General features: G+C 38.6%; 1 protein-coding gene across 3 annotated transcripts in view; it reads right to left on the bottom strand.

The window, feature by feature from the left end:
- Positions 1–17,300, bottom strand: part of LOC126272098 (poly(A) polymerase type 3-like) — a 149,751-nt gene that overhangs the window by 76,179 nt on the left and 56,272 nt on the right. For all 3 annotated transcript variants that reach the window (XM_049974677.1, XM_049974676.1, XM_049974678.1), the window contains one exon: positions 16,152–16,357. In XM_049974677.1, the coding sequence (XP_049830634.1) occupies positions 16,152–16,357 (206 nt within the window). The remainder of the gene's footprint in view (positions 1–16,151; positions 16,358–17,300) is intronic.

Below are 17,300 nucleotides of genomic sequence, written 5' to 3'. Positions count from 1 at the left end.
AATGATGATCAAACAATATTATTCAAACACAAAGAACACTGAAATTATGTGAAAAGAAGGAATACAGTATCTTTCAAAAACCTTAAATGACGAAACCTGTCAGAAATTAACATTGGTTGTGATAAAGATGGTTTTTAAATAATTGTATGACAACAAAGATCGCTTTCCTCAAAGAAAGTTATATAAACCTAAAAACATAACTGGTTTACTCCCTAGTACTACCAGACTATATTGCCGAAGTTTTTCCAAAGGAGTCAGGTATAAGGTAATAATTTTTTTTTTCTACAGCATTTCTATAGTGCGCATAAGTAACTGGGAAATCCGAGTTGCAGTCCCAGTCCGGCACAAATTTTCGTTGTTGTCATTACATTATACAGCTGATGGTTATTAATATTCGCAACTACAAATACATTTCATGGAAATGGTTAGATTTGACTGGCAATGGTTATGTTCGACTATGTGGAGACCATTTGCAGGCATTCATGGACTGAGGCCATTTGCAGGCATTCATGGACTTAATGTTCCCAAACAACGATGGAATTTTCATAGATGACAATGCAAAATGTAAACGGGCCGTAATTGTTAACAACTGGTTTGAAGAGCATCCTGGAAAACTCGAGCAAAGGAATTGGCCATTCAGATTGCTCCACCTGAACCCCAACAAATATTTATGGGACATTATCTGGAGGTCAGTTCATGTACAAAATCCTGCACTGGCAACAATAGTGAAATTGTGGATGGCTATATAGGCAGCACGGGACAATATTTCTGCAAAAGATTTCCAACGATTTGTCAAGTCCATGCCACATCGAAATGTTGCACTACCCTAGGAAAATGGAGGTCCAAATGAATATTAGGAGGTATCTCATGACTTTTGTCATCTTAGTGTACGTCTACTCAAGGTATTAAATATGGAATAGCAAGTATATTACAGTCTGTATTTTGCTGCTGATCTAAAACCAAATGCAATGACAAAACAGACCTTAACACAGTGCACCTCATGCAGTTCCTGAAAGCATCAGTGTTTTAGCATGAACATATTTTCTTGGGCAGAGCTATACATCAGGATGTGTCATGTTACAAATTCTTATATACGATTTTAAGAGTTAAAATCACTCCACCAAATAGCAGAAGTGTTCAGTCGTCAAAAGGTATAGACAAAAGAGAAAGGAAACTTACTAGCTTCCAGAATAAATTCTTTGTCGAGTGCGCGCGCGCGCGCGCGCACACACACACACACACACACACACACACACACACACACACACACACTTATATCCCAATGTTGGGACTGCATCTTGGCAGATGGAGGTGGAGGTTATGTCTGGTGGAGTGGGCAGTGGGACAAAGAGGTGGGAGACATGAAGAGAGAATGGGGGCATGTAGCTAGTGGCTAGGATGTAGGCAGCAGGTTTGCTGGCTAGGAATGTGGGGGTTGGAATGGTAGGTGCATGGACTAGGCATGTGATGCATAGGTGCCAGTGGAGTGCAGCACATGATAAAGGTGACGTGTATCAGGAGGTGGGTGAAATGACAAAAGGGATCATGTTTGGTGAGTGGTGTGGGGACAGTGGGTTAACAGAGATTCGAGCCAGGAGGCTTATGGAACTGAAGAACGTTTTACAATTATAACTGCCATCTGTGTAGTTTGGAAAAGGTAGTGGTGGAAGAGGGAGGGATCGATAAGGACTGACTGGTGACGCAGTCATTGAAATCAAGCATGTTGTACTCAGCTGACTGTTGTGGTACTGGGTGGTCAACTATTTCTTGTCCATAACTTGGCGGTGGTCATTCATTCTGGTGGACAGCTGGTTGGTTGATATACCAACAAAAATGCTGTGTAGTGACTGCAGCAGAGTTGATACAGAACATGGCTACTTTCACAGGTAGCCCTGCCTCCAATGGGGCGCATAACAAACCTGTGACAGGACTCTTTTAGGAATTGCTGGATCAGTGGATTGGCGAGGTCTCGTATCTGGGCCTTCCATATCGTTATGATCCCTGTGGCAAGGGGTTGGGAGTGGGAGTAGCATAAGAATAGACCAGAAAGTGGTAAATGTGGTATATGTTGGGTGGAGATGATGTGTAAGTTGGGTGGGTGACTGAATATCACTTCAGGGGGGTAGGGAGGACCTTCTGTGGGATGTGTCACTTCTGGGCATGATGATAGATAATGAAAGCCCTAGCGAAGGATGATATGGTTCAGTTTTTCCAGTACAAGGGTATGTTGGGTGACGAGGTGGCACTCTTTTGTAGATTATTCTTGGAGATGATGGGAGTATTAGGAGTGTGCCAGGACAGAATTTGGGAAATCTGTTTGTGGACTAGGTTTGGAGAGGGAGGGGGGTAGAGCTTGTCTGTAAACTAGGCTGTATAGAAGTGATTTCTTGGTGGAGAAAAAATGACAGGTACTGCAAGCAGTTAGTGAGTTTAACACAGACAGTGGTAAGGACAGAGCCATCACAGAAGTGAACATTAACGTCCAAGAATGTAACACAGTTGAGGAGGACCAGATGAAGCAGATGGAAGAGAAAGTGTTGAGGCTGTGGATGAATGAGGATGGGGTGCCTTTTGATCCTAAGTCCAGGTAATGAAGAGACCACCAATGAACTTAAATCAGACAAGAGGTTTTGGGAGGCTAGGAAGGTTTCCTCTAGATGGCCCACAAAAGGTTTGCATAGGAGGGTGCTATGTAGGTGCCCACGGCTGTATGCAGGTTTGTTTATATATCGGTACCTTCCCATCAAGGGAGAATCCGTTGCTCTTATAAATAATGAGCTTAATACTGTAATACAAAAAGAACGATACAAGAAGAATAAACCAAATTTTATAAATCTGGTCTACACCATGTCAATTTTGATGAAACCTGACATACGTAGAAGCCAAATGGAAAATAAATGTGGAAGAAGCTTAACTGTTCCTATACTCTGCCAAACTGTCCTCCAGATCCAGGTGAGATGATGTGGAGCACCTGACTATAGTGTCCATTTCGGGGTACGCACTGAACATTTAGCATCGAGTTCAAGTTAGTTTGGATGTGGTAAAGGTATCTGGCGGCTGCAGGGTTGATTAGTGATTGTGTAAAGCAAACACATCAAGTATTATATCGACAAATGACAGCAAAAATTTCCTGAGAATATAATTCCTTCTACGGACAGTCAAGAGACAGAAAAAGTGGCTCAATGTGGCACTTACCCCAGCACTACCAGTAAACATGGTATGTAAAAGATGGAGCATAAGGGGTGTAGGACAAAGACAGAGTGTACCCCGGCAATGAAGTATGCTCAGTCTTTGTCTGCACAGAACACATAAAGCATCCACCCTCTTACTTGCACGCTGTTATAACAAAAGGTAGAACATGCATGAAAGCTCCAAAAGGCCTAAAATTAACTTCTCATGCAAATTATGCACCGATTTTTAGAGGAAACATTGGGCTCTGATGCAACATTCACCTTGCTACATAGAATTATCATTCTCACAAACTTTGATTGTATGGTTCTATGTTAGCTTGCTTACTAAAGGATCTGTATTTCTCAAGTCACTCATAGAAGCAACACAATCAACATGTTCCTTTACATTAACTGATGTTGTAAATAGATCTGTGTCTCACTTCCTACCATCCCTAACATGAGAGAAAAGATCAATAACATCCCAAACACATACTACTCTTCTCCCAGTTATTATTCAAACATAATAAAAATATCCTCTCATACCAAACAAATTCTTAATTAATGATTTTTAAGACTGTTAATGAAGACTTATTAAATTAAAAAGATATTACAAATTAATTTTTTGGGGGGAAAAATGAAAAATTAAATACTGTTTATATGGACTGTGATTATATGTTTATATCACATATATGGTCTCACACTGACTAGAGTGATAAGCATTGTAAAAACATAGAAAACAATCATTTTCATGGCATCGCACACACAGTACAAACGCCTGCATTCACTGTTTTCCCCTCAACTCAAATGCAATTTCCATTAAAATAGTAATTACATACACAAAAATTAGTATATATTTTATGAATAGTAGATTTAAATGACATAGATATACTAATTTGGGGGGGGGGGGGGGGGAGAGAGAACACATTAAAATGACTGAAATGAGACACTAATCACCAATCTTTTCCATATCTTTCTGCATTTTACACTTAACAAAATTTCTTGTACAACACACACACTTGTTTAAGAACATGAGTTGGCTGGGAACTGAACTGGGAACACCCATGTGACAGCCAAGCATTTTACAATAGAACCACATAGCCCATTAAAAAATTATACTCACTTTAATGGATTAAAGACACTCCAAAAGTCTCAAACTCAATTTTCTTGAGAATTTTTGAGAGTTGTATAGAACTGCTTTGGGAAATTGATATCTGAGGTCTGAATTTCACATGCCATAATTACACAAATCCAACTGCTATGTAGTCTTCCTGTTAAGTCCTAAACAGCATTATTTGGTTTTTCTCAAAGTTTAGTATTTAGAGAGTTTATGATGTAAGTGGATAACACTGAATTATTGTTGTTGTTTGATGCTACACTGAATCTTTGTTTTCAGTTAGACAGATATTACATGAACCACCCCAAAGCATTCTCAGCTCTTGTGTTTCTAATTTATGGAACATATGAGTATGGTTCAGGCTACTGAATACCTTTGTAGGGTTGCAGAAAATTCCTTGGACATTTTTGTTTTATACAAGAGTACCAGTAGCTAATGTTCTTCACAAAATCATTTATTATTTGTATACTTGTTTCGTTTTTCTGAAAGCAACATTGATTTTTTTTTGTTTTTTGTTACAATGACACTGAACTATTATATCTGTTAAGCAACTTTTCGGAACACTTAATAATATAGGAATAATGGAGATCCAATGGTAATTATGGTCTCAAGTCCTTTTTTGAACCTTCTTTAATATAGTGGTTTCATCTCTGCACATTTTTCTCAATATCGAGGAAACATCTTACATCTAAGAGGGCATGTTATTTCTTTAGAAACTGCTTTTACTCCTGTAGCAGGTACTCTATACATCACCCCCCCCCCCCCTTTTCCTATTTTTTCAGCATAGTATTGGTTTTCCTTTACCTTTTGACACAATTTGCTTAAACTTGGCTAAATATTATTTTTCTTGAAGGTCTAAACAATGAAACTGTACTTTGCCAGAGTAACCAAACACATCAAATAATGATTCAGAAACTGTTTTAATAAATTGAATGAACTGTTCCGGTATTCAAGTATTACTTACAATAGTTTTGTTTCGCAACTTAAATTTTGGGAACTTCTCCGCTACTAACAGTAATATCTAGCTCAGATTTAATAAGTCACACCACCTTTGAGTCCTGGCAATGTTTCAGGATGGAATTTTCATTTTTCATTTAATCCTCTGTTGCAATTTTTTAAAATAGTTTTCTAAGTATTAAAGCATTCAACATAGCTAGTAAAAAATCAGAATTTTTATTGCATTTTAGTTCATTGCGAAATTTTATTTCTGTGGTAATCTAGTTTATAATTTTGTTAAGGAATATTCTGAGTGGAATTCTTTTTTCTATAGAAAGTTAAGCCAATTTTCTTAGTATGAAATAGTGTGCTGTACTGAGCAGTTTCTCATTCAGCATATGACCAAAACAGGCCAAATTTTCTATGCTTAAGTGCCTTCTTTTGTAGGTATTTCTGATGTTGGGTTCATTTATTTCTAGCACTTCATTACATAGGGCATGTTGTTGTTGTTGTGGTCTTCAGTCCTGAGACTGGTTTGATGCAGCTCTCCATGCTACTCTATCCTGTGCAAGCTTTTTCATCTCCCAGTACCTACTGCAACCTACTGAATCTGCTTAGTGTATTCATCTCTTGGTCTCCCTCTACGATTTTTACCCTCCACGCTTCCCTCCAATGCTAAATTGGTGATCCCTTGATGCCTCAGAACATGTCCTACCAACTGATCCCTTCTTCTGGTCAAGTTGTGCCACAAACTCCTCTTCTCCCCAATCCTATTCAATACTTCCTCATTAGTAATGTGATCTACCCCTCTAATCTTCAGCATTCTTCTGTACCACCACATTTCGAAAGTTTCTATTCTCTTCTTGTCCAAACTATTTATAGGCCATGTTTCACTTCCATACATGGCTACACTCCATAAAAATACTTTCAGAAATGACTTCCTGACACCTAAATCTATACTCGATGTTAACAAATTTCTCTTCAGAAACGCTTTCCTTGCCATTGCCAGTCTACATTTTATATCCTCTCTACTTCGACCATCATCAGTTATTTTGCTCCCCAAATAGCAAAACTCCTTTACTACTTTAAGTGTCTTATTTCCTTATCTAATTCCCTCAACATCACCCAACTTAATTTGACTACATTCCATTATCGTCGTTTTGCTTTTGTTAATGTTCATCTTATATCCTCCTTTCAAGACACTGTCCATTCCATTCAACTGCTCTTCCAAGTCCTTTGCTTTCTCTGACAGAATTACAATGTCTTTGACGAACCTCGAAGTTTTAATTTCTTCTCCATGGATTTTAATACCTACTCCGAATTTTTCTTTTGTTTCCTTTACCGCTTGCTCTTTATATACAGATTGAATAAAATCGGAGATAGGCTACAACCCTGTCTTACTCCCTTCCCAACCACTGCTTCCCTTTCATACCCCTCGACTCTTATAACTGCCATCTGGTTTCTCTACAAACTGTAAATAGCCTTTCGCTCTCTGTATTTTACCTCTGCCACGTTTAGAATTTGAATGAGAGTATTCCAGTCAACACTGTCAAAAGCTTTCTCTAAGTCTACAAATGCTACAAACGTAGGTTTGCCTTTTCTTAATCTAGCTTCTAATTTAAGTCGTAGGGTCAGTATTGCCTCACGTGTTCCAACATTTCTACGGAATCCAAACTGATCTTCCCCGAGGTTGGCTTCTACCAGTTTTTCCATTTGTCTGTAATGAATTAATGTTAGTATTTTGCACCTATGACTTATTAAACTGATAGTTCGGTAATATTCACATCTGACAACATCTGCTTTCTTTGGGATTGGAATTATTATATTCTTATTGAAGTCTGGGGGTATTTTGCCTTAGTTTTGTTAGGACTGGCTCTCCCAAGGCCGTCAGTAGTTCTAATGGAATGTTGTCTACTCCCAGGGCCTTGTTTCGACTCAGGTCTTTCAGTGCTCTGTCAAACTCTTCACGTAATATCATATCTCCCATTTCATCTTCACCTACATCCTCTTTTATTTGCATAATATTGTCCTCAAGCACATCGCCCTTGTATAGTCCCTCTATATACTCCTTCCACCTTTCTGCTTTCCCTTCTTTGCTTAGAACTGGGTTTCCATCTGAGCTCTTGATATTCATACAAGTGGCTCTCTTTTCTCCAAAGGCCTCTTTAATTTTCCTGTAGGTAGTATCTATCTTACCCCTAGTGAGATCAGCCTCTACATCCTTACATTTGTCCTCTAGCCATCCCTGCTTAGCCATTTTGCACTTCCTGTTGATCTCATTTTTGAGACGTTTGTATTCCTTTTTGCCTGCTTCATTTACTATTTTTAATTTTTCTTCTTTCATCAATTAAATTCAATATTTCTTCTGTTATCCAATGATTTCTACTAGTCCTTGTCCTTTTACCTACTTGATCCTCTGCTGCCTTCACTACTTCATCCCTCAGAGCTACCCATTCTTCTTCTACTGTATTTCTGTCCCCCATTCCTGTCAATTGTTCCTTTATGCTCTCCCTGAAACACTGTACAACCTCTGGTTTAGTCAGTTTATCTAGGTCCCATCTCCTTAAATTCCCACCTTTTTTGCAGTTTCTTCAGTTGTAATCTGCAGTTCATAACCAATAGATTGTGGTCAGAGTCCACATCTGCCCCTGGAAATGTCTTACAATTTAAAACCTGGTTCCTAAATCCCTGTCTTACCATTATATAATCTATCTGAAACATTCTAATAACTCCAGGATTCTTCCATGTATACAACCTTCTTTTATGATTCTTGAACCAAGTGTTAGCTATGATTAAATTATGCTCTGTGCAAAATTCTACCAGACGGCTTCCTCTTTCATTTCTTACCCCCAATTCATATTCACCTACTATTTTTTGCTTCCCTCCCTTTTCCTACTCTCGAATTCCAGTCACACATGATTATTAAATTTTTGTCACCCTTCACTACCTGAATCATTTCTTTTATCTCATCATACATTTCTTCAATTTCCTTATCATCTGCAGAGCTAGTTGGCATATAAACTTGTACTACTGTGCAGTCATGGGCTTCGTGTCTATCTTGGCCACAATAATGTGTCCACTATGCTGTTTGTAGTAGCTCACCCGCAGTCTTACCTTTTTTTTTAAAAGTCATTATTAAATCTACTCCTGCATTACCCCTATTTGATTTTGTATTTATAACCCTATATTCACCTGACCAAAAGTCTTGTCCCTCCTGCCACCGAACTTCACTAATTCCCAATATATCTATCTGTAGCCTATCCATTTCCCTTTTTAAATTTTCTAACCTACCTGCTCGATTAAGGGATCTGACATTCCACGCTCTGATCTGTAGAATGCCAGGTTTCTTTCTCCTGGTAACGACATCCTCTTGAGCAGTCCCCCATCCAGAGATCCGAATGGGGGACTATTTTACCTCCGAAATATCAGCAAGGCCGTTTTGGTTTGTGTTACAAGGCCAGATCAGTCAATCATCCAGACTGTTGCCCCTGCAACTACTGAAAAGGCTGCTGCCAGTCTTCAGGAATCACATGGTTGTCTGGCCTCTCAACAGATATTCCTCCATTGTGGTTGCACCTACGGTACAGCCATCTGTATCACTGAGGCAAGCAAGCCTCCCCATGGTCCATGGTTCGTGGGGGTTCATGGGGGGGGGCTCATAACTTACGATCTTTAAATTTCTGTGAGTTACAAGTAGCTTGGAACACCAATATTGGCTGGTTTGCATAAGACATACAAACCAATCATAATTGTAATTGGAAACTCATGAATAAAAGTCAGTACAGACCTTTTAAAAACATAGCTTTTACAAAAGTAGCAGACCCAGTGAGTACACGATCCTTCACAGACAAAAGAGGCGTGTTCAAAGAGAACACAAATAAAACACATAAAAAGTCAGTATGAGGCCAAGGTACTACAAATGCGATTAATATGATCACTTAGCCAGACAGTGCCACAATATGCAGAAAAATACATGTAATTCAGAAGCTCATAAAGCCTTCATTGCATGTTTTACAGCTTCCTCACATTCAATAATCCAGACGTATGATTTGTGGACTCAGGTGTCTCAACACAGAGGACATATCGATATGACTGGAAGTATGATGTTTGAAGCTCACCAATATCTACCATAATTGTTGGCAGCACATCATCACTACCTCTAGAAAATATGGCAAGTTTCAATTTGATAGCAGATGGTGGCAAAAACAGAAGAATTCAGATTAAGAAGGGTACTGTATGTACCAAAACTTGCTGTTAATCTTTTGTCACTTAGTACTATGGTCAAAAACAGTTGCCAAATAAATTTTAGGTGTGATGATTGCAATATATAACAGGGAGGAAACGTTTGCACGTTCAGTGACATTGATAAATTTGTATTTACTGACAGCACAAAGAGAAGTTAATGTCAATTTAACGTGCCCTCATAATTTGAATTCTGTTATGCCATGGCATTAATGCATGGGAAGTTTAAATTTTAATGGTGTAAATAAATTATTACACTGTTTCAAAGGTGAGAGTTTGTGGACAGACACCTTTGGAGGTATGGTCAGGCACGAAAACCAGTTTATCATATACAAAAATTTTTAGCTCAGAAGTTACTACATAATTCATAAGGAAAAATGCCAAAATGGAATTCAAAAGTTAAAGCTCCCATTTTTCGGGTATTGTGAGTCTACCAAAGGATATCTTCTGGTTTTTTCATGGTAAAATGTATGAGTACTTACAGAAAGAAGAGTATGACATAAGCTTTATTGCCTACTTATGGTGATCAGTGGAAGAAAGTGTTGGATAAAGAATGTGCCTCCTTGACAAAAAATAAAATTTGGTCATTGGTGCAGCGTCCAAAAGAAAAAAAAAGTTTTACTTCTTAAGTGGGTATTTGAAACAAAGACACCTGGGACAAAAAAGTAATGTAGTGTACGACAAGATTAACGGTTAAAGAATGTTTTCAAAGAAAAGATGCTTATTGTGATGAAGTCTAATCACCAGTTGTAAGGTCTATTTCTGTTCGTTACCTATTATTTTTCACTGATAAGTACAACTTAGATGTGGATCGAACATATGTAGTGCATTCTGCAGCAAACACTGACATCGAAGTTTGTGTGTTACAACCAGAGATATACTCAGAAGGTGCCCAATTATGTCTGTTACATAAGTCTCAGTATGCTTTGAAGTGGGTTAACCTACAATAGAATCTCAGGTGAAATAATATATTTTTGAAATAGGACTAAAAAAGGTTTCTGCTGACATATCAATAACACTATTACTTTCAGTATGGGTAGACGGTATAGTAATTTTTGCTAGCCATCAGAGAAGCAAATTAGAAATCAAAAACAAACAAAAAAACAAATTTTGCCTGTTTGGTTCCCTTCCCAAAATCAATCAACAAATTTTGCACAGAAGATATTGGTGAAGTGGATCAATATATTGGTATGAACATTAGTACCAATAGTGAACATGTGTGACTGACCTAGATCAAAAGAAGTATACCAAAGAAGTATTGATTTTTTTTTTATGTTATGACTACACACCTGATTGAACTCATATTGAAGTGAATGCAAAATCTGATAAAAATTCTACTGAAAGAAGACACATATACTCTACAGACTTGTGTAATATACTGTATTACACAAGTAACAAGACCAGATATTTCGCATGCTGTGACTCGAAAAAGACCAGATATTTTGCATGCTGTGACAAGTCAAGTCAATACCGCAATGATCCATAGAATGGACACTGACTTGGTGTGAAAAAAGTTCTCAGGTATATTAAGGAAACCGAAAGTCTGGAACTATGTTTCACTAAAGAAGGCTGCACAGAAATAACAATATTGTGATGCAGACTGAGCCAACGATCATAGACGTCCTGTACTGGATAAATTTTTTGGTTCCAGACAGCCACTACTGCACGGAATTCATGAAAACAGCGAACTATAGGCTCAGGAAATTCTATGGCTTGAACAGGTACAATATGAACTTGGTCAAAGAGAAAATGATGCACTAGTCATATGCCATGATTATCAAAGCATAATAATGCACTAGTCATATACTGTGATTATCAAAACATAATAAGATGCTATCATCTGAGGACAAAACTTACACATCTACATCCACATCTTCACTCAGCAAATCACTGTGAGGTGGATGGCAGAGGGTATACTCCCATTGTACCAGTTATTAGGGTTCTTCCTATTCCATTCACATATGGAGCATGGGCAGAATGATCGTTTGCATGTCTCTGTGAATGCAGTACTTATTCTAATTGTATCCCCACAGTCCCTATGTGAGCGATAATAGCGGGTTGTAGAACAGCCCTAGATTAATAATTCAAAGCCGGTTCTTGAAACTGTGTTAATAGACTTTCTGGGCATAGTGACTTTAATTTCGCAAACTTTATATACCCAATTTATCTTGTTGATACACTTGTTCCTAATGTCTGTCTACATGTCAGCATATCCTCTTTGCCTCGTGCCAAGCATTTTTTTCGGATGTTTTGGGCATGAAACATGCATCAGAAAACTTTCTTCTGAAATTGTTGGATTTTGACCAAAAACGATGTCAGGTAGCCATTGTTCAGGAACTGCTGAATGAAATAATCAATGATCCAAAACTTCTAAAGGAGGTTACAACAGATGACAAAAAATGGTTGTGACTTCAAAACTATGGCCCAATTGTCCCAACAGAAACTGCCTGAAGAGTCAACATCAAAAAATTTAACAAGTTCAGTCGCATGTTAATGTTGTGCTCACTGTTTTCTTCGCTTACAATGGAATAGTGCCTCATCATCATACGGTCAGTAAGGTATACTATCTGGAAGTTACGCACTGTTTGCATGAAGCAATACAAAGAAAACTACCAGAATTGTGACAAAACCGCTCATGGAAGACGCATCACAATAATGCTCCCACTTACATTTAAATGTTTGTTCATGATTTTTTTGCAAAAAACAAAACATCTATGTCACTTCAGCCACTTTATTGGTCGTTTTGGCCTGCTGCAACTCTTTCCTATTCCCGAGGTTGAAAAGAGCCATGGAAGGACATTGTTTTGGCACCAATGTTGAGATAAAAACATAATCGCTGAAGAAGCTGAACGCCATAACAAAAAGTGTGTTCCAGAAGTGTTTCTGAGATTGAAAAAAGTGCTTTTTTGATCAAGCTTCTTATGCATCTCCACTTTCTCAGGGAAAATGTTACGAGGACATGAATCAAGTTTACGTTCATCAAAGGGTGTGATATGGTGGCTGACATTTTCACTAAAGGAACAATGTACAAAAAACACTTGTATTATCATAGTAAAATAGGTTTGTTTTCTGGTGGGGATCTTACGATATTCAAATCTAAATTACTGTAAGCTCTCACAGTTGTATGAAATTACAGAGCATAAATAAATATTCACTGACTGCCAGGTTTATGTTCTGTGGTATGTATGGTCTTTGGAGTTAATGAAGTTACATTTTTCTGTCTGTTACATTTAAAAGTTAAGGAATGCCTTTTTTTTATAGTGCAAATAACCACATAAAATGTTCCTCACATTCAACTTCTGCCTTTTTGGGAGTATCATGTCAACACACAGTTCTACGAGCACTATCTTGCTGCACATACGCTTCTATCCCAGATTTTTCCATCAATTTATTGGGCTGTCACTTACAGATCATTAAAATTGTGAAGAGTACAATTAAAACTGCAGATTCGAACTCTTTCGGACTCTTCAACTATACATACACTCATTATTTACTGGAAGAAATAAGAAGTTCAGTATTTCTTTCAAAAAATATTGCTTTTGAAATAAAATCTGTCATTATGCCTTCAAGTTAACTGACTTTAAAACTGTGCTTAAGATCAAAATTCAGACAAATATCAGAAGCATTTAGCCAGCTTATACAATGCCTGATACGATAGCTCATGTGAGACACTTTCTATTGTTTACGTTTGTCATCTGAATTTAAAAACTGACAGTAGCCATTTTGTAATCCTTGTAGATCTGAGCAGGAAAATATTTTGTTTCAAGTGCTGATCCAGCACAGTGTTTTATTGTGGCACAAAGGCGTACATTCACTATTTTAACAGGTAATTCTTTAAATGTACTGAATCACAAAACGATTACCGAATTACATGGCTCGCCACACAGGTAAAAGTATACACCAGCCCTTATACACTAATGAGCCAAAATATTATAACTTGCCTCAATGTGTGCTAGTCAACTTCTGAAATATAATACAACAAGGATTCTATCCAGCACAGTTTCAACAACTCCTTAATAGGTTCCTGGAGGTATGTGGCATCAGATGTCAAAGCACATCATGCAATCCACCTTTGTGCTTACAAAGCATGCCTGTGTAGCGGCAGAAGTTAGTTGTGACGGAACATTTTTCACAACTTCCGCTTGCTTTGCACTCAATTCTAAGCCCCAGGCGGCTTTTTGGATTACAAAAACAGGAAAAAAAGTGCAACTTAGATTCATATATATGTCTGCTTGTGTATGTGTATGTGCGGATGGAAGTGGCTGTGTGCGCACGAGTGTATACCTGTCCTTTTCCCCCCCTAAGGTAAGTAAGTCTTTGGAGAGGGTGATTTTGAGGATCACCTTTCCAGCTTCATCCTGACTCACAACTTCTTCACTTCACCACTGGCAGGTCGATAGACACACAAACACAAACATACACACAAAATTCTAGCTTTCGCAACCAATGGTTGCTTCTTCAGGAAAGAGGGAAGGAGAGGGAAAGACGAAAGGATGTGTGTTTTAAGGGAGAGGGTAAGGAGTCATTCCAATCCCGGGAGCGGAAAGACTTACCTTAAGGAGAAAGAAGGCAAAGAGTTTGGGCAGAGATGTCAGTCGAGGCGGAAGTACACAGGCAAAGATGTTATTGAAAGGCAGGTGAGGTATGAGTGGCGGCAACTTGCAATTAGCGGAGGTTGAGGCCTATCGGATAACGAGAAGAGAGGATATACTGAAGGGCAAGTTCCCATCTCCGGAGTTCTGACAGGTTGGTGTTAGTGGAAAGTATCCAGATAACCCGGACGGTGTAACACTGTGCCAAGATGTGCTGGCCATGCACCAAGGCATATTTAGCCACAGGGTGATCCTCATTACCAACAAACACTGTCTGCCTGTGTCCATTCATGCGAATGGATAGTTTGTTGCTGGTCATTCCCACATAGAAAGCTTCACAGTGTAGGCAGGTCAGTTGATAAATCACGTGGGTGCTTTCACACGTGGCTCTGCCTTTGATCGTGTACACCTTCCGGGTTACAGGACTGGAGTAGGTGGTGGTGGGAGGGTGCATGGGACAGATTTTACACTGGGGGCAGTTACAAGGGTAGGAGCCAGAGGGTATGGAAGGTGGTTTGGGGATTTCATAGGGATGAACCAAGAGGTTACGAAGGTTAGGTGGACGGCGGAAAGACACTCTAGGTGGAGTGGGGAGGATTTCGTGAAGGATGGACCTCATTTCAGGGCAGGATTTTAGGAAGTCGTATCCCTGCTGGAGAGCCACATTCAGAGTCTGATCCAGTCCCAGGAAGTATCCTGTCACAAGTGGGGCACTTTTGGGGTTCTTCTGTGGGAGGTTCTGGGTTTGAGGGGATGAGGAAGTGGCTCTGGTTATTTGCTTCTCTACCAGGTCGGGAGGGTAGTTGCGGGATGCGAAAGCTGTTTTCAGGTTGTTGGTGTAATGGTTCAGGGATTCCTGACTAGAGCAGATTCGTTTGCCACAAAGACCTAGGCTGTAGGGAAGGGACCGTTTGATGTGGAATGGGTGGCAGCTGTCATAATGGAGGTACTGTTGCTTGTTGGTGGGTTTGATGTGAACGGACGAGTGAAGCTGGCCATTGGACAGATGGAGGTCAACGTCAAGGAAAGTGGCATGGGGTTTGGAGTAGGACCAGGTGAATCTGATGGAACCAAAGTTGAGGTTGGAGAGGAAATTCTGGAGTTCTTCTTCACTGTGAGTCCAGATCATGAAGATGTCATCAATAAATCTGTACCAAACTTTGGGTTGGCAGGGCTGGGTAACCAAGAAGGCTTCCTCTAAGTGACCCATGAATAGGTTGGCGTACGAGGGGGGCATCCTGGTATCCATGGCTGTTCCCTTTAATTGTTGGTATGTCTGGCCTTCAAAAGTGAAGAAGTTGTGGGTCAGGATGAAGCTGGTTAAGTTAATGATATATACACACAAAATTCTAGCTTTCGCAACCAAAGGTTACTTCTTCTGGAAAGAGGGAAGAAGAGGGAAAGACGAAAGGATGTGGGTTTTAAGGGAGAGGGTAAGGAGTCATTCCAATCCCAGGAGCGGAGAGACTTACCTTAGGGGGAAAAAAAGGACAGGTGTACACGGGCGCGCGCGCGTGCACACACACACACACACACACACACACACACACACACACACACACACACACACACACAAGCAGTTTACAAATAACTGCAACAATCTTGAAGATGCGCATGCGCAGTACAGAAATTTTTGACAGTTGTGTTTCGTCATAATACCTTTATTCAAAGAAACGAAGTCAGCCACCATGCCAAGTGGCACGTGGCAGTGGTAGGAGATAAAGCATGAATTGTTTTGACTTTTATCCATTTACCAGTTCAGATCTGCTGAGTAGATGGCCCAGGTGTCAAGAAGCTTAACCACATAACATTTGTAAACATTATTTGACAACCAATGTCCATTTACTTTAGTTCTTTTCTCCATGAATATTTTGTCATTTGTAAATTTGCCTAATCAGTGTACTCTATAAAAGCAGTAAGATTATTTCTACAAGCCCAAAAAAAAAGAAAGACTTAACTTCTCTAGTAAAATAATATTTTGATCAGATGTATTCCCAAAATCTTAAACACACAATGAGTTTAAACTTCCACTATCAGTGCATTACTGGAATAGAAATATTTCAATAAATATATAATCTGTATGTATAATATTCTTACTTGTATTTAGAGAAAAAATTAGGAGGCTCGAATAATTTGTTCCAAGTGCATTTTCCAACCATTATGTCTTCCGTTATTGCTAGGCCCTGTTTAAATTCTTCTTGCATTATTGTTCTGGTCGATATAGATACATTGAAAGTAGAATTTTGTTGTGGATATGCTGGGGTGATAATAGGCATCAAATGATATCTATCTGCAGCATTTATCTGAAAAGATAAGGTACATGAAATATACATAAACGTAAGAGATATAATAAGATAAAATACATAAGTTTGCACAACGTCACTTATCTTTGTCACATGGCCAGAAGAGTAATTAACAGATATCTGCTGGTTTCTAAACACTGACCAAATAGATGTTTCTGAAAGTATATATCCTGAGAATTGGACAACATGAAGACAAAATTTCAAAAGCAAAGAAAACCCTAAAGTAGTAGTATCTGAAATGCAATGTAATGGGGGATGTTACTATATAAGGAGTGAAATCAAAATAGCAACACCGCTGTGTTAAACTTGCCAATGCATGCAGTGAAAATGAGCAGCTCGCTGGCAGGAGAAAAAGGCAAATGAACATTTTGTAAGGCACACAAAACAATGAGATTAGCAAAAGATATGGGAAAACATAGCAAAAGTCAAAACTAGCAGAAAACTTAATGACTTTAAGACTAAATGAATTTCCTTTTGATAGTAAATTTTTATTGCTAAGTCTAACGATGGCAGTTCATGCTGTGGAAATTTGTGTGTGTAATAAGGTACAATCAGAATTATGGAGATGACAACAAGTCATCAACCAGAAATATATCCAATACTAAGGAATATTAGTACACTCACTGCACAATAAAATGGTATAGAAGAAATGTAGAAAAGCGCTTAACAATATAATTACTTCACACACATTTTTCTCAATTATTTGCCCAGTTATCGTCAGTCTTTTCAACTAAATGTCCTCCTCAATCCAATTCTACTTTCCCTCTCTTTAAAGAAATAACAATATGTTCCCACTAATAAGGCTTAAATTTTCTTTCCATTCAAAGTATATCTCCTCATTTTTACGTCACATCAGCTTAAAGTGAGAATTTCAAATTTACTATTCTAGAATCTACAAAGGTAGACAGCAGCATGAAATACATTTTCAAGACAACTGTACAAC

Source organism: Schistocerca gregaria, chromosome 5 (genome assembly GCF_023897955.1).
Source record: "Schistocerca gregaria isolate iqSchGreg1 chromosome 5, iqSchGreg1.2, whole genome shotgun sequence".
In the NCBI taxonomy this organism is placed as follows: domain Eukaryota; kingdom Metazoa; phylum Arthropoda; class Insecta; order Orthoptera; family Acrididae; genus Schistocerca; species Schistocerca gregaria.
This window is presented reverse-complemented; position numbering and strand designations above follow the sequence as displayed.